Source organism: Delphinapterus leucas, unplaced genomic scaffold (genome assembly GCF_059928025.1).
Source record: "Delphinapterus leucas isolate spDelLeu-1000000601 "Yukka" unplaced genomic scaffold, BTC_Dleu_Yukka2 spDelLeu_asBTCV2_sq25, whole genome shotgun sequence".
Lineage (NCBI taxonomy): Eukaryota > Metazoa > Chordata > Mammalia > Artiodactyla > Monodontidae > Delphinapterus > Delphinapterus leucas.
The window spans coordinates 14,893,602-14,910,000 of NW_028322234.1; the positions used below are offsets into that span (position 1 = coordinate 14,893,602).

The 16,399-nt window shown below is 60.9% G+C and overlaps 3 protein-coding genes across 5 annotated transcripts in view; all 3 read left to right on the forward strand.

Moving 5' to 3' along the window:
* The window catches only part of NDUFA11 (NADH:ubiquinone oxidoreductase subunit A11), a 55,502-nt gene extending 50,853 nt beyond the window's left edge, over nt 1–4,649 (forward strand). Inside the window, exon 4 of the mRNA XM_089905603.1 lies at nt 4,603–4,649. Within this exon, the coding sequence (XP_089761729.1) occupies nt 4,603–4,634 (32 nt within the window). The 3' untranslated portion in view covers nt 4,635–4,649. The remainder of the gene's footprint in view (nt 1–4,602) is intronic.
* On the forward strand, nt 4,645–13,376 carry DUS3L (dihydrouridine synthase 3 like). 3 transcript variants are annotated; one of them, XM_022557386.3, is made up of 14 exons: nt 4,645–4,735; nt 5,982–8,206; nt 9,245–9,533; nt 9,792–10,304; nt 10,680–10,721; nt 10,877–11,029; nt 11,247–11,363; nt 11,543–11,608; nt 11,689–11,799; nt 11,938–12,124; nt 12,284–12,359; nt 12,707–12,895; nt 12,972–13,100; nt 13,219–13,376. In XM_022557386.3, exons 2-14 carry the CDS (start codon nt 8,019–8,021, stop codon nt 13,289–13,291), a joined length of 2,133 nt encoding a protein of 710 aa, XP_022413094.2. In that variant the 5' UTR covers nt 4,645–4,735; nt 5,982–8,018; the 3' UTR covers nt 13,292–13,376. The 3 variants fall into 3 exon arrangements, with proteins under 3 accessions (XP_022413094.2, XP_089761721.1, XP_022413095.2); XM_022557387.3 differs by lacking the exon at nt 4,645–4,735 and having other exon boundaries at nt 5,054–8,206; nt 12,028–12,124; XM_089905595.1 differs by lacking the exon at nt 4,645–4,735 and having other exon boundaries at nt 5,040–8,206; nt 9,792–9,924; nt 10,680–11,029.
* Nucleotides 13,377–13,470: 94 nt separating this feature from the next.
* The window catches only part of PRR22 (proline rich 22), a 10,586-nt gene continuing 7,657 nt past the window's right edge, over nt 13,471–16,399 (forward strand). Inside the window, exons 1-3 of the mRNA XM_022557389.2 lie at nt 13,471–14,042; nt 14,134–14,196; nt 14,621–16,399. The exon at nt 14,621–16,399 is cut by the window's right edge and continues 7,657 nt beyond it. Of these exons, the coding sequence (XP_022413097.1) occupies nt 13,913–14,042; nt 14,134–14,196; nt 14,621–15,630 (1,203 nt within the window). The 5' untranslated portion in view covers nt 13,471–13,912 and the 3' untranslated portion in view covers nt 15,631–16,399. The remainder of the gene's footprint in view (nt 14,043–14,133; nt 14,197–14,620) is intronic.

The following is a 16,399-nucleotide window of genomic DNA, read 5'->3' on the forward strand; positions in this document are numbered from 1 at the left end:
AATGCGCCCCCTAGCGGCCCCCCAAGCTGACTCAGGGGCGGGACTGTGGCGGGGTGGGCGGGGCTGGACCCTCTATCACCCCGCCCCGCCCCGGCCTAGTTACTGAGAAACACCGGCCGCGCAGCCCGGCCCTCGGCCCGCAGCACTTAGGCTCCTGCCCGCAGTGTCCCCGCCGCCGCCCGCGTTCCTGGGGCCGGGAGCTCTGGCTCTCACCCCCGCCGCCTGATTTCTTGGGGCCTCCTCACTCTTACTCAGGCCGTCTGCATTTCTCTGATCCCAGCAGCCTGGGGGTTCGTAAGGGCATTAGGTCTTCCTAAGACCCCCACCCCCACCCCAAAACACACACACACCCGCCAGCGGCCTGTGCAACTTGCACTACTACGCAGTGTACGTGGTGACGGGACACTCAGGCAGCATCACCCGCTGTGAGCGGGCTCATGCGGGTGTGGGTCGCGCTGGATGCGTGAGCAGGTTGTAGCCCGATTGTGAGTTTGTGGGTGGGTGAGTGGGGGCATGAGGGTGAGCGTGTGCCAAAGCGGCGGCGCGCCCGTCACGGTCCAGGATGGAAAGAACAGGGGTCTGTGCTTGCCTCTCCGTGCCTCGTTTTCCCCATCTGTAACAGGGGGTATTAGCAGTAGATCCTACTAGGGCTGCAGTAAGGATCAGATGAGTTTAGTACGAGTAACCATGCCCGCTGGAGGTGAGCAATGCCCAAGCGTCTGTCACTACTGGTGCCGCTAAGGACTCACTGTCAGTGACACGTACACCCTGGCCTGAAGGGAAGGCTAAGGCACTGGTGGCCGTTCACGCACAGATCCCCAAACCTTGTTCTAGGCAGGGTCACACGCAGCACCATCCTCGTTCTCACACATACCCGGACACCCTTCTGAGAACAGCGCCATCCCTACACACACACACACACACACACACACACACACACACTTCCTTGTAGAGACACAGACACATGCTTAGCAGCTCACTGGCCCTCAGAGCAGCTCCAGGGGACAGGGTAGGATTGCTCCTGCACACGTGTACACTCGGCGGATCGTTACACACACACACGCTTTTCACACAAAACCCTCTGACACTCACACTCAACCCCGAGCGCCGGGTGCCCACCTCACAGCCATGCACGCACAGGAATCGAGGAGACCCTGCTGCTGTGCGACCTTGGGCGCACATGCACATGCTGGGCTGGTCCGGGAAGCACAGCCCCCCTGTATACACGTAGCCAGACCAGGAGCCCACCCCCACCCCGGCCAGCCACCATTAAGCTGTCACCAGCTGCCCCTTGGCCGCCTCTGCTTGCTCACCCTTCCCCGGCTGGGCTGGGGGCCATGGGAGAGGGGGCGTGCAGACACATGGGGTGCAGGACACACACATGTGCCCACCATGTGGATGCTCGTAAAACGGTTGCCCTGGTAACAGCGACTTGAAAGACTCGGTTCTTCCTCCGGGGTGAGCAGGGGCAGGGGCGTAGGGGCGGGGCCCGGGGGGTCGAGTAGGACCCATGCCCGCCCTCCACCATGGGGAGACCCGGTCATACTCCGGCCTGGGAGGAGACCCCTCCACACTCAGGGACACACACATTGACCCAGTCACACACGGAGAAGGCTCCCCATCACACTCAGGCCCCCAGAGACCCTGCCTGGCTCGGGGCCGGCCCCACGTGATCACACCAGACACAGGTGTGACGCCCTCGCACACCAGTGTGTCACCTCATACAACCAAGCACCCCGGTTACTCTCTGTCGCCAACCACAGGCTTTGTCACCCCCTGGACAGGTGGTGACAGACGGACACCCTGTCACACTGGCTGACTCACATGGTAGCGGGAACTGGGGCACACACGGGCATGCCCACCTTTGGCCCCCACTCCCGTCAAGGAGCCGTCTGGGCCCAGCTGCCTGGGAGGCGGAGGGGATTCAGGGGCTGGTTCCATTTGCAGGAAACACGGGTATTTACAATGCTTTATTTTTAAACCTTCCTTGTTCCAGACTGGGGCTGCTGTGGGGCAGGGTGGGTGGAACTCAGCCTTGAACCTCCCACGCTGAAAGTGCAGCCCGTGGCCAGGGACTGTGGTCTCCCCAGTGCACGGATGGTGGGGAAGAAGCTCAGCGAAGAGCAGGGGGCACCCAAGGGCCTGTGGCCCCTGGGGCTGATTTGAGCCTGCTGGCCCCAAGGTCAAGGCTGAGGCAGGGGTGGGACAATGCAGGGGCAGCCAGAACCCAGGCCCCGCCACTTGCCCGCCCCCACCCTGGTGTTTGCCGGGAAATTAGTTCCACTCCTTCACTGCCTCCTCACCCGCCCCCCCCAGGTAGCTCCAGGCAACGCCTCCCCTTCCCCAGCATGCTTGGAGCCCACGTGGCATGAAAACCGAGGATCAGAGAGGTCAAGACACTGGCCCAAGGTCGCACAGTAAGGCAGAGTTTCAAATCTGGGGCTGGATGACTCCAGAACGTTCAGCCATGGCCCCCAGCTGCTCCTCCACCCCTGTCCCCTGGGGGCTGACCCCCTGCCCTCCCCTGATGGTCACTGCTCCCCAGGGGGAGTGGGGAGTGTTCTGTTCATGTGTGGAGGCCTAGGTGGAGGTTTTGGGAGGCCAGCATCCGCTGGCCAAGACGCAGACTTGGCTGGTGGAGAAGTTTCCATCTTAGCGCCATGAGCTGGTCCAGGCCCTGCAGGCGCAGGGCTGCACCTCGGGGACCCCTCCAGGGAGCAGCCCCATAGGGGTGGAAGTGGCCCGGCACCCTCTGTGTCCTCTGTCCCTTCAGCTGCCCCCCAACCAGAGCATCACCCCACAATAAGCGTTACTCCATCCCCCAGCGCTGGTGGCTGAGCTTTTGCTGATCCTCAGTTTCCCCATCTGTGAAATGGTTCCTATGTTTGTTCTGTGCCCAGTGCAGACCCGCGGCTGTGGGAAGTGAGTGTTGTCTTCCCATGGAGACATGAGGGGATTGCCCAGGGTCACTGGGCCAGCTCCGCACAGGGCTGCTGATTATCAGCCAAGAGGCTCCCTGAAACCAGGTTTCGGGGCTCTTGACTTGACAAAGTTATCCTCACCAAGAGCTGGATGATGCTGAGGGCCCAGAGAGGCCTCAGCCCCTACAGGGAGCACAGCTGGACCCCCACACCTAGCTGGGGGTCAGAGCAAGGGCCGCGGGGACCAGGGAAGGAGCCAGCCCGACTGGCTGGAATGGGGCCCACGAGGCCTTGTGGGTGGCAGGAAGGAGCTGGCTGGTTCCAGAAGAGGATGGGAAAAGCAAGGTTGGCAGCCATCCCCACAGGGCCATTTGCAGCCGCAGGTCACAGATCGAGGGCCCTGTCCCTGGGGGGGCCCACGTCGGCAAGGCGGGAAAGCCATCAGGCCTGGGGGCAGAGGGGTGGGTAGGTGGGTGGGGTAGGCCTTGGGGTTGGGGGACACCTGAGAGGTGCGGCCCGGGCTGAAGACCTTATGGGAGCTTACAGACCGCTCCCCCGCCCCCGAGAAGCCACAAATGCGTGGACACTATGTGTGTATCCACGCGCGCACATACAGTAGACACACAGACACACGCTCACAGACTTAAATAAGCACATCGACACGCTGACACACAATTACACACACAGATGTCCCCCAAAGTCAGTCATACTCTGAAAATGCGTATATGCCATCACACACACTCACACGGACACACATAGTACACACACACACACTCAGATGCGTACGGCAGCCCCAGCCCCCGAGGCTCACAGGTGCCACATACATCCCAGCACCCCGGCTCTTGTCACCCGCCAGCCTGGCCCTGCCTTCTCTCGTCCTTGGCCCAGGCTGCCCTAATCCTGGTCTCGTGTCCTGAAGCCAGAAGATAAGGGGCAGCTGCAGCCCCAGATAAAGGAGGCGCAGCCACAAATCCGGGGCGGCCCCGGCGGCAATGGGCAAAGAGCCCAGGCCACACCTGCCCTGTGCTTCCCCCCCTATCTGGCCTGGTTGAGAGGGACAGAGAGAGGGCAGGGGAGACAGAGACGTGGAGGGAGAGAGAGACAGAGGGGGGAGATGCCTGCGGGGGGGCGGGCAGCAGAGAAATGGAGACAGATGCAGAGAGAGAGAAAGATGGAGAGAGACAATACACGGGGAAAAGAGAAATGCAGAGAAAGATACGAGATAGACACACAGAGAGAAGGAAATACAGAAAGAGACCCCCCAAAAACTGAGACAGAAACAGGAAGAATAAAAGAAAGGGACAGAGGCAGGGGGAGCCCCAGTGACTGAGCTGAGTGCCAGTGGCACCTTCCCAAGGCTCTGCCCACCCCCTCCTGGGTGCCTCAGTCTCTCCACCTGCTCAGGGCCCCAGCGCGACCTGCCTCCCTCCTGCTTCCTCAGATCAGCCAAGGTCAGGCATTGATACGACTCACGCCTGGTTCAGGGTTGGCGGGGGACATCTTTCTCAATGTCCCCACGCTCTCCAGACTGACACCCGGGAAGTCCTCAGCTTCCTGCCAAATCCTCAGTGAAGGTGGGACCCCCCACCCAGCAGGTCCTGCCCCCTGTGCCTCAGTTTCCCTAGCTATGACAAGATGCATTCACTCAGCAAATGTTCACTGAGCATCTACTGTGTGCCAGGCCCGGTGCTGCATGGTGGCAACACAGAGTGACCGGAGCAGACCTGACTCCCACCAGCCCTGGGCTCATAGTTTAATGGGGAAGATCCTCAACGCATCCCTTTTCCAGAGAAGGAGAAGTTGAGAACAGAAGGGTGAGTGGAATGAGCAAGGTGACTGGGTGCAGGGAATAGTGTTCCTGGGAGAGGGAACAGCATGTGCAAAGGCTGGGAGGTAAGACCGGCTCATGGGAGGTCTGGAATGAACTTGGTGCTTGAGTTTAGGGAGTGAGGAGGTGAAGAGGGATGAAGCTGGGGAAGGCAGCAGGGGCTGGATTATGCAGGAAACTTGGGGCTGTGGTACAGGGCTGGGGCAGTAGGGAGCCATGGAAGGATTGGGAGCAGGGGAGGGCCATGGTCAGATCTGTGTTTTAGAAAGAGCTTTGGGAGGCTGGGCTGTTTGGGGCAGGATGGGAGATTGAGGCCTTGGAAGGGGTGTTGGTGGGAGAGGGGATAGACTATAGAGAGACCCTGGAGAGAAAGCCGGGAGGACATGGGGACTGACAGGCTGTTGGGAGAGAGACAGGCAGGGAGGCTGATGCCCAGGTCTCTGGCTAGGCGGTGGGGCAGCCCCTGGGCCAGGGACCTCTGCAGCCCGTGGATTCAGGTAGCGTTGGGATGAATACCTGTTCCCTCCACATAAGATCAGAGAGAAGAGTAACGGAGTTAATACACGAAAAGACCTTAGGACGGAGCCTAGCATACAGTAAGTGCTCAAAACTTGTCTAGCTACTGGTAAATGATTAATATTACACCATTATAATAACGTAATAAATAATAACATTTAACAGGAATTCCCTGGCGGTCCAGTGGTTAGGACTTGCGCTTTCACTGCTAGGGCCTCAGGTTCAATCCCTGGTTGGGAAACTAAGATTCCGCAAGCCGCGCAGTGCGGCCAAAAAAAAAAGCAAGCAATGAATAGTGTGTCACTTATATCAATACCATAGTTGTTAATGGCCAGTCCACAGTCTCCCTTTCTCCCCCTCCCCACAGGAAGCGTTCCAGGATTGCCTTACACAGAGGAGGCAGGTCATCACAGGGCACAGCCAGGGAGCCCTAGGAGGGTTCTCCTTGGAGGCTGAGGCTCAGAGAGGGGAGGCTCATTCCTGAGGTTGCCCTCTGTGGGCCTCGGTTTCCCCACCTGAACAACTGTCTCCCCAGAGTGGTCTGGGTGCCCCTGGGATGATGTCAGGGAGACGATGGTAGAACCTCAGGAGGCAATGGGACGGGCACCTCAGGAAGAAGCGAGCTCTCGTCCCTGGAGGTGGGTAAGGGGGGCTGAGTCTCCCAAGGACCGCTGTGGTTGCTTCCAGAGTCCCCGACTCCACTGTTTTATTCCCAGATTGTCCTATAGAGGGCGGCAGAGGCCAGAGATGGAAGACAAGCTGCTCCCTGCCCCCATTCCATTCTCTCCCAGGTCTTGGAAAAGCTGGTGCTGAGCCTGTTGTGGGCTCAGGCAAATCCTTTCCCTCCTCAGGCCTCAGTTTCTCCATCTGTCACTCAAGGAACACAGTCCCTGCCTCACTTCCTGCTCAGGGAAAGCTTTGTCAAGTTTAGCAGTGAAATGCAGGGGGGAGCTAAGGGATTGGTTATTCCCTTTCTGCACTGTGTTCATGTAATTCAAGGCAAATTATAGTAATAAAGTAACAGTAACAACAGTAGTCATTAATATTTGTTGATTGTTATTTATTGAATCCTTACTTTCTAAAAGATATTTCTATCAGCCCCATTTTTCTGATGAGGAGACTGAGGCACAGAGCAGTTAAAGGACAAGGTTCTAGACTTCCCTGGTGGAGCAGTGGTTAGGAATCTGCCTGCCAATGCAGGGGACATGGGTTTGATGCCTGGTCCAGGAAGATCCCACATTGCCGCGGAGCAACTAAGCCCGTGTGCCACAACTACTGAGCCTGTGCTCTAGCGCCCTCGAGCCACAACTACTGAGCCCACGTGCCACAACTACTGAAGCCCATGCGCCTAGAGCCCGTGCTCCGCAACAAGAGAAGCCACCGCAATGAGAAGCCTGTGCACCGCAATGAAGGGTAGCTCCCGCTCGCCACAACTAGAGAAAGCCCGCAAAGAAGTGCAGCAAAGAAGACCCAACGCAGCCAAAAATAATTAAATTTTATAAATAAATAAATAAATAAAGTTTTAAAAAGGACAATGTTCCGGGACTTCCCTGGTGGTCCAGACTCCGAGCTCCCAATGCAGGGGGCCCAGGTTCGATCCCTGGTCGGGGAACTAGATCCCTCATACATGCTGCAACTAAGAAGTCTGCATGCTGCAACTAAGAAGCCCATGCCACAACTAAAAGATCCGGCATGCTGCAACTAAAAGATCCTGCATGCCACAACGAAGATCCCTCATGCTGCAACTAAGACCCGGCGCGGCCAAAAATAAATATTCTAGGGAAAAAAAAAAAAAAAAGGACAATGTTCCCAGATGGTAAGTGGAAGTTCTGGGATTCGAAACTGGCAGGCTGAGTCCAGAGCCCTGAGGTCCCTGTACTACATCAAGGCTCTTTCAGCAACAGGAAGCTTTAGGAGGATGCAACAGGGCATGGTGGGGACTGTGGAAAATGACTAGATTCCGCCGTCCTTGGCTGTTTGCCCTCCCACTTCCCTCGGGGTAAAATCTCAAGTTCTCCCAAAGGCCCACAAGGCCCTGCAAGACCTACCCACTTCACCTCCCTGCCCTCACCTCCTCCCGCTTTCCCCCTCCCTCACTCAGCAGCAATCAAACAGGGCTCACTGTTTCTGCAACACACCAGGCACGGTCCTGCCTCAGGGCCTTTGCATTGGCTGTTCCCTCAACGTGGAACACTTTTTCCTCTGATATCCCTATTTCTCTCCTTCACTTCTTTCGAAAATACTCAAATGTTACCTTCTCAGTGAAGCTTTCCCTGACCATTCTATTAAGAACTGCAACCACCAAAAATGGCTTTCCCACTTCCCCTTCCCTGCTTCATTACTGTCCGACATACAGTATACCTTACTTATGTATTATGTTCATTGTCTTCACCACTCCTATCTCAGCTTTTAAAGGCAAGGAGTTTTTGGTCTGTTTTATTCACTACTGTATCCTTAGCATCTAGGACAACATCTAGCACACAGGCACTCGATGAGTTGTTTGTTGAATGAACGCCCTAAATGAAAGTAGCAGTATTTAAACAATTAAAAACCCCATCAGGAAATCAAAACACTTCTGTGGGCCGATTGTGGCCGGCGGGAAGCCAGCTTCAGAGCCCCAAGCGGATTACTGAACGTTCCGGTTCCCGCAAAGGGCTCAGAGATATAAACGGGACCCGAGGCCCCACCCACTGTTAGGCTCCGCCCAACTGCGTCGACGCGCATACAATGGCGTCACTTGGAGCGACCCAGGCATGGGCATTTCACCAGTAGACCGGGGAAGACACACGCGCGACCCGGAAGGCCTCGCCGCAACACTCCAAAGCGGGTGTGAGGGGGGGCCGATGGCGGAGGGAGCGGTGGAAGCCCCAGCAGAGAGTGGTGGCGGTGGCGACCCAGGAGCCATCGAGCCGGAACGAGGAGTAGCGTCCATTAAACTTCAGTGAGTCGCTGGGTCGGGGGAGCAGTTCACGGAGCCTTCCCGGCACCCGTAGCGCGGCCCGAGCGGCGCATGCCGGGAGCTGGGGCAGCGGCCCAGCGCGGGAAGCTCGCAGGCTCTTCTTCTGTTTGGGCCTTTCCTTCGCTCGCAGGGTCAGCGAGCTCCCGTGGTCGCGCACGTTGGGGACTGTCACATGTGCGAAAGACACCGCGGTCCATGCTGGGGTGGGCGGGGTTTGAGGCGGAGGCCGCAGTGCATGCTGGGGAGTGTAGTCCCAGCATATGGCGGGAACAGCGCAAGCGCACCTCAAGCCAGCCAAAGTTACAGGCAGGGAATTGTGTCTGAAGTGAGTGCCCGGGGGCATGCTGGGGCTTGTAGGGCTGAAGGGCATGCTAGGAAATGTGGCGGTTCCGGACCCGTTGCAAGGCACGCGGGAACATGTAGTTTCCTTTAGCCTAACATAGCTGGGGGCATTCACACCTCACACCTGTACTTAGTCAGGCTGACACTGGGGACCCAGGAACAAAATACGTCCTCCCTGGGATTTCCCTGGTGGTCCAGTGGTAAAGACTCCGCCTTCCGATGTAGGGGACGTGGGCTTCATCCCTGGTGGAGGAACTAAGATCCCACTTGCTGGGGGGCAACAAAGCCCGCGTGCCACAACCACTGAGCTTGTGTGCTGCAAACTGCAGAGCCCATGCGCCCTGGAGACCGCGCGACACAACTAGAGAGAGAGAAAACCCGCACGCCACAACTAGAGAGAAGCCTGCGCGCCACAATGAAGACCACGCGTGCAGCAACTAAGACCCGACGCAGCCAAAAAATAATAATAAAGAAAATAAACAAAATAGGTCCTCCCTGTGGCCTTGAGGTGCTCCTAGGCTGGCGGCTGGCTAGTTCTAAGTAGTGAGCACCCCATCAGTAGAAGCATGTAATCAGGGACAAGTGTTCTCAGTCCCTTTCCCCAGCATTCATTGAATCTGAGCTCAGGGGAGGGACTTCTTCCACAAGCCCTCCTTTCCCCTGCTCCTCTGCTGTCAGATACCTAACCACCAAGGAGCACTTCCATGAATTCCTGGAAGCCAAAGGGCAGGAGAAGCCCAGCCAGGAAACCGAGGCTGGAGACCCTGCTGGCAATGACCTGGATGAGCCTGAGGCCAAGCGGATCCGGCTGGAGGATTGGCAGACAGAGGACAGGCAGACAGAGGAGGCTGTTGAGCCTGGGGAGCAGCCACAGGCCCAGAAGAGGGCCCGGGGTCAGAACAAATGCCGGCCCCATGTGAAGCCCACCCACTATGACAAGAACAGGCTCTGCCCCTCCCTGGTCCAGGTGAGTGTCATTGTTTCCAGAAAGTCCCAGAGGCCTTGAGTGTGAGCCTCTCTGCCCCCCATTCAACCTTCATGACGTTATGATGTAAGTATCGTTATTGTTCCCGTTTTCCAGGTGAAGAAACTGAGGTTTGGTGAGGTTACTGACTTGTCTGAGGACACACAGTCAGTAGGGGAGAGAGCTGAGGTTCAAACCCAGGCTGCCTGGCTGCCTCAGCATCTCCCTGTCCTCCCTCATTGCCTCCCTGTTTCCCTGCAGGAATCCACCGCTAAGTGTTTCTATGGCGACCGCTGCCGCTTCCTGCACGACGTGGGCCGCTACCTGGAGACCAAGCCAGCTGACCTGGGCCCCCACTGTGTGCTCTTTGAGACCTTCGGCAGGTGCCCCTATGGTGTGACCTGCCGCTTTGCCGGGGCCCATCTGGGGCCCGAGGGCCAGAATCTGGTGAAGGAGGGGTTGGTCCAGGCCCCGCCCATCCGCAATGGCCTGGACAAGGTCCTGCAGCAGCAACTGCGAAAGCGCAAGATCCACTTTAAGCATGCAGAGCAGGCCCTGCGCCAGCTGAGCAAGGGCCAGCTGCCAGGCCCCACCCCCAAAGCCACTGTCCCCGAGGTCATGGAGGCTGAGGGTGCCCCAGGGCAGGACAACTGTGACGCCCAGCAGGCCCCCCAGGGGCCGGGCACCGTTCCCCCTCCCAGGGGCCCTTTAAGGACCTGCGGGCCCCTGACAGATGAGGATGTAGTCAGGTTGCAGCCCTGTGAGAAGAAGCGGGTACGTGTCATGGGGTTCCTGCAGAGGACACTAGCAATGTTGGGGGCAGATAGAGATGGACACTCACTCCCAGCTCTGGAGGGTCCGGGCTGTGGCAGAGTGGGGCAGTGGGAAAGGCTTCCTGGAAGAGAGGGCATTGGGACTGGGGTTTTGACAGTTGAGTAGAAGTCTCTAGTGGAGGAGAACGTGGAGAAAAGAACATTCCTGGTGGAGGGATTGGTTGGCCTGTGCAGAGGCACGGCGGTGAAAGGGATCCAGGCTGATTGGGGCAGAACAAAGCGTGTGGGGCAAAGACCTGGGGAGGCTTGAGGCTTGAGAGGCCTTGAAAGCCACGTTGGAGGATGGAGGTTCATTGTGCATTTTCTTTCCCACCAGCTGGACATCAGTGGCAAACTGTACCTTGCCCCCCTCACCACGGTAGGACCCACAGTGAGGTGGGCCGGGAGCTGGCAGCGTGGTCATCCCAGCAGTACCCACTGCCTCCCCACCTTGGGGGCTTGGGGCCTGGGCGGGTGTCTGGGGTCCCTGCCTGCCGTGCCCTCACATGTGACTCTGTCCCCTGCTGTCGTCAGTGTGGGAACCTGCCCTTCCGGCGGGTTTGTAAGCGCTTTGGGGCAGATGTGACGTGCGGGGAGATGGCTGTGTGCATCAACCTGCTGCAGGGCCAGACGTCTGAGTGGGCCCTGCTCAAACGCCACCCCTGCGAGGATGTCTTCGGTGTCCAGGTCGGTGCAGCCCCGAGCGAGGGAGGGAGGGAGGAGGGGCTCTCAGCTGCCATGTTTCAGAGCCACGTTCAGGTCCGGGCTCTCCTGGCTCACCTCCCAGACCCCCTGCCTCAGCCACAGGCCAGGTGCCAGCCTGATGCACCTCCAGTAGCTGCTGGCCTTGGCACAGGGCCAGGCAGGGAGGGCCCCTCACCCACTGCCCGGCCACCCGCCACAGCTTGAGGGCGCCTTTCCCGACACCATGACCAAGTGTGCCGAGCTGCTGAACCGCACCATCGAGGTGGATTTCGTGGACATCAACGTCGGCTGCCCCATCGACCTCGTGTACAAGAAGGTACCAGCCACTCAACCCTGGCGCCCCACGGAGGGCAGAATGTGGGTGGGCGGAGTCCCTGGGGAACCTGTGGGGGCCTGTGGGCCTCGCTTTCCCCATCTGTACAGAGAGGACAGCAGGGGGTGTCGGGCCCAGCCAGAGTCACGCGTTCCTAAGCCCGAACCGCCCGTCTCTCCCAGGGCGGGGGCTGCGCCCTCATGAACCGCTCAGCCAAGTTCCAGCAGATCGTCCGTGGCATGAACCAGGTACAGCCCGAGACACCCTCCACCGCCGCCATTCCCCGCGGCCTGACCCCGGGCCCCACCAACCACACCCGTCCCCACAGGTGCTGGACGTGCCACTGACCGTGAAGCTCCGCACGGGTATCCACGAGCGCATGAATCTGGCCCACCGGCTGCTGCCCGAGCTGCGGGACTGGGGGGCCGCGCTGGTCACGGTGGGTCTCGGGGCACAGCGGGTGTTGGGACTCCCGAGGCGCATCCCTTTCTAACCATTGCCTCCCTTCCTGCTCCTTCCTCCTGGTCTTTGGCTCTCCCTCCATCTCTGTCTCTGTCTGTCTGTCTGTCTCTCTCAGTCTGTCTCTCTGGGTCTTCTTCTCTCTCTCTGTCTCTGTCTGATTCTCTGCCCTCTGCCCCTCCCCCCCGCCTGGCTGCCTCTCCTCCAGCTCCACGGCCGCTCGCGGGAGCAGCGCTACACCAAGCTGGCCGACTGGCGGTACATCGAGCAGTGCGTGACAGCAGCCAGCCCCATGCCCCTTTTCGGTGGGTCCCCTGCCACCGGAGGCCACGCACCGGGGCCCACCCCTTACCTGGGCCCCCTCCTGCCCCGATGGGGAATGCTGCTGGGCTGACGAGAACTGCCGAAGCCCTGGCATCCCCGCCTGCACGCATCTCCCTGAGGCCCCAGTCTCTGTCCCTCAGGAAACGGGGACATCTTATCGTACGAGGACGCCAACCGTGCCATGCAGACTGGCGTCGCTGGGATCATGATCGCCCGGTAAGTGTGCCCGGGGCGGGGATACAAAGAACCAGCCGGGGCTGCCCCTGAGCACCCAGCCTTCAGCTCGGGGAAAGTGAGGGCGCGTCTGAGTTTGTCCCCAACGCCGGTGCCCCCAGCCCGCCTGCCCACCCCCTGCTCTGTTATTCCCCGGGCAGGGAGATGCCAGAGGTGGCTGCTCATGGGGCTGAGGCGGGGGACTGGAAATTTCTGTAGCTGTGGGCTCAGGGCTGTGGCTTGGAACTCTTGGGCTTTGAAGGTTGTGTGAGCATGGCTGGGAGGTTGGGGACCGTGGGTTTGGGGTCTGGGGTTCCGCCACCGGCCTGCTGACCACCGCCCGCCTGCAGCGGCGCCCTGCTCAAGCCGTGGCTGTTCACGGAGATCAAGGAGCAGCGGCATTGGGACATCTCGTCGTCTGAGCGCCTGGACATCCTGCGGGACTTTGCACACTATGGCCTGGAGCACTGGGGCTCGGACACGCAGGGCGTGGAGAAGACACGCCGCTTCCTCCTTGAGTGGCTCTCCTTCCTGTGCAGGTGGGATCGGGGGGGGCGGGGCGGGGTGTCTTGGGGAGGCCCAGCCCAACCCCGTCTCCGGCGCCCCCGTCTGCAGGTACGTGCCCGTGGGCCTGCTGGAGCGGCTCCCGCAGAGGATCAACGAGCGGCCACCCTACTACCTGGGCCGCGACTACCTGGAGACGCTCATGGCCAGCCAGAAGGCGGCCGACTGGATCCGCATCAGGTGCCCGGGAACCGCCGAGGCCCTGGGAGATAGTGCACCAGGGAGCCAGCGGGTGTGGGGCCAGCTGGGCTGGGGGCTGCCCCCCCCAGGCCTGACCCTGCTCCCGCCCTCCTCACAGTGAGATGCTGCTGGGACCCGTGCCACCCAATTTCGTCTTCCTGCCCAAGCACAAGGCCAACGCCTACAAGTAGCTGCAGGGGCGGGCGGGGGTGTCTGAGCGCCCAGCGGGCTCCCCAAGGAATGAGAAGGCAATAAATTTTATTCTTTTAAAACCCAGCCCCTTTTGTGACCCTGAGGCTGTCTCATGCCGCCCCCCCCACCCCCCACCCCCAGCTTTCCCCCACCATCCCCATCCCCGCAGCTCCCTCCTTCCTCACTCATTCACCAGCCCCATGCTGGCCACTGCTGGTACCCAAAGGCCTTGACCACAAACAAACCACCATAGCTCATGAGATGGGGCCTTGGCCTGTGTGGGTGTGGATCAGGGCGGGCTGCCTGGAGGAAGGGGCCTCGGAGCTGTCAGGCAGGCATTGCTGGCAGAGGCAGGAGGCGGAAGGCGGCAGACCAGGCCCAGTGTCCACCATGCTCTCTGTGACGCCCATCTCTGGCTGCCTTGGTTTCCCCATCTGCCCCTGCCCCTCCCCCCCCATTACCCGGAACCCTGACCAGTGGGTGGGCCACAGCCTGTAATCCGCTGCCTGGAGTAACCGGAGAAACAGAACTCCGCAGGACTCTGAGCCTCTGCTCTGGGTGGGCTGCCTGTGCTCCACTTGCTGCCCTCCTGGCCTGCGTGGCCAGGCCCCCGCCTCCCTATGCAGCACCCCAAACACTTGTACGCACCCGCCGCTCCCCAAGAAGGCTTCAGTCCCCAGAGCCTGGATGCCACCGAAGGGCCCGACAGCCAGCCTGCTTCTGCCTGCACAGAGCCTCTTCCTGTTGTGGGTACGAGGGTGGGGAACACCCATCGGGGCAGGGACCAGGGCTCTGCCCGCCAGCCTCAGGACCCCACCCAGCTGCCTGTTTTTGTCCACAGGTTCCTCCAACGTCTGTCACCCCCCAAACCTGGAGAAAGAGGTGTTTCCAGCTCCTCCAGCAGGTACCGGCCTCCCACCAACCCTTGATGACTGGGGAGTGGGCAGGGGCATCTTGCTCCCACCCCTGACCCTAGATGGCTCCCTCCTCCGAAGGCAAGGCCCGAATCCCTGTCCTCCAGAGAGACCCCTGGACCACGGTCTGTGTCCCTCATCCCCTAGCTGGGGCCCTGAAGCCAAAGCCTGTCTCTTGTTCCCCAAACAGGTCTCCCAAAGCCAGGTCGGTGTCCCCGCCCCCCAGATGGGCCCCCAAAGCAAGGCCTGGGGCCCTTGACCTTTAGAGAGGGCCCCAAAGGCAAAGCCTACGTCCATGGACCCCAAAGTTGGTCCATGTTCTCCATGCCCCAGACGTGCCCCATGGTTTGGACCCCGTCCACCCCAGGCGGGTCCCAGAACTGCCCCTCTCAGGGCCACCCTCCCTGGCCACAGGTTTCCAGATGGCGCCCTGCGGCTGCTTCTTTGACCCCCGTGTCTACCGCATCGAGTGGACCACCACCGACTTCGGCCAGTCATCCCTGTACAAGCTGGCGGCCAGGGACCCCGCCTCGCCAGGCACCTACTTCCTGGAGGCACAGCACTGCCTCAGGGCCCCAGTGCCGCCCCCACTGTTACCCCACTACCAGCCGCCCCCCGCGGGGCCCCGGTACGGCATGCCCTGCTTCCCACCCGAGGGGCCCGGGGCCGAGGCCCTGGGCTTCGTAGGGGACGGAGTGCCCCCCACCTTGGTCAAGCAAGGCCTGGCGCCCCTGCTGCCCCCCAAGGAGAGCAAGCTGCCCCCGCTGCTCATCACGCTGCCCGCCGAGGCCACGCTGCCCTCTGGCGCCTATGGCCCTCTCAAGGGCCGCTTGACCCAGCTGGATGGGCCCGGCGAGCCCCTGACCTTCACCTTCAAGGAGCCGCCCCCTGGCGCTGGGCCCGGCCTGCTGTACCCGCCGGGCCCCACCGAGCCCAAGGTGGCCCCGCTGGGGGCAGGCGAGGCCAGGACCCCTGAGGTGGCCAGGGCCTTCACGCCGCCCAAGAAGGTGATGCTCGAGGACGCGATGAAGCTCTTTGACTGCTTGCCAGGCGGCCCCGAGCCCGCCGGGGACCCATGCAAGCCCCCTGGGCCTGCCCTGCCCAACAGCGGGGGCAGTGGGAACGACTCGTTCAGCGACATCCGCTCATTGCACCTGCCCGACGAGCTTCTGTCCTCGGACTACAGCGTGCCCGAGGTCCTGGATATCGTGTCCGACATGGACTTCTTTTACAACTTAAAGGCGCTGGACGAGGAGCCGCCGCCCTGCCCGGGGGTGCCTCCCACCGCCAAGCCCGGCAAGAGGAAGGCCGGCAACCCGACTGCCAGGAAGGGGAGGCAGGGCAGCAAGGGCAAGCAGGCTGTGGTCCCCACCAGCGCCACCCCCTTGGGGCCCAGGCAGGACCTGGGAGCCGCCCCCCATTAAAGCGGATTTGAGCTGTTTGCACAGCGTCCGGTTGGTGGCATTCGGGGGCCGTGGGCTGTCCCCTCACCCGCCCTGTCGTCCAGCGGGCCCCAGGCCACGTGGTGAGGCCCCTCAGGACCCTGGCGCCTTCTGGGTGCCGGGCTTCCAGAGTAGAGTCGGGGAGCCCTAGACTTGGGGTTCGGGACAATCCCTCGTCTCCTAGCACCAGAAAATCCAAGTCAGCCGGCAGGGATGAGGGGCTGCTAGGAGGTGGGGAGACACTGCCCGGACTCCTGCACTGCAAGGATTTCACCTCCATGTTTGATGGGGAAAGTCAGGTCTGCCCAGAGATGGGCAGGAACTTGCCTGGAGACACAGCAGCAAGCGGAGTGAGGCCTGGGGAGAGGCCTGCGGGCTGAGCTCGGCCTCAGCCCAGGTGGAGGGGCGGGTGTCGCCGATGGTGAATGGGAAGGCGTCCGCTCGTGTTCACGCGGAGAGCTGGGGGGCCTGGGGTGCAGAGGCAAGTGCTGGGTGGAGGTCTGAGAGTGGGGGCAGGGCAGGCATGTGGGAGACGGTGTCCACCTGGCACACGGGTGACCCAAACGGGCATGCACGTGATGGGGCGTGCAGAGCGCACCTGCAGCAGCGGCATTGGGACATCTCGTCGTTGATGGTCCCCCAGGTGCCTGGAGCCCTGCAGTCCCCCACGGAGCCCCTGCCTCTTCACGTCCCCCCAGCTGGGGGCCAGAGGCCAGGGTGGGCGTGCCTGTCCCAGGATGGGCATCCAGCC

Bases quoted from the DNA above. Each gene is read 5' to 3' on its own strand.
- DUS3L (XM_022557386.3), top strand. From the start codon at position 8,019: ATGGGCATTTCACCAGTAGACCGGGGAAGACACACGCGCGACCCGGAA. The intron at 8,207-9,244 runs GTGAGTCGCTGG...CTCTGCTGTCAG, and splicing joins GTAGCGTCCATTAAACTTCA to ATACCTAACCACCAAGGAGC. The intron at 10,305-10,679 runs GTACGTGTCATG...CTTTCCCACCAG, and splicing joins AGCCCTGTGAGAAGAAGCGG to CTGGACATCAGTGGCAAACT.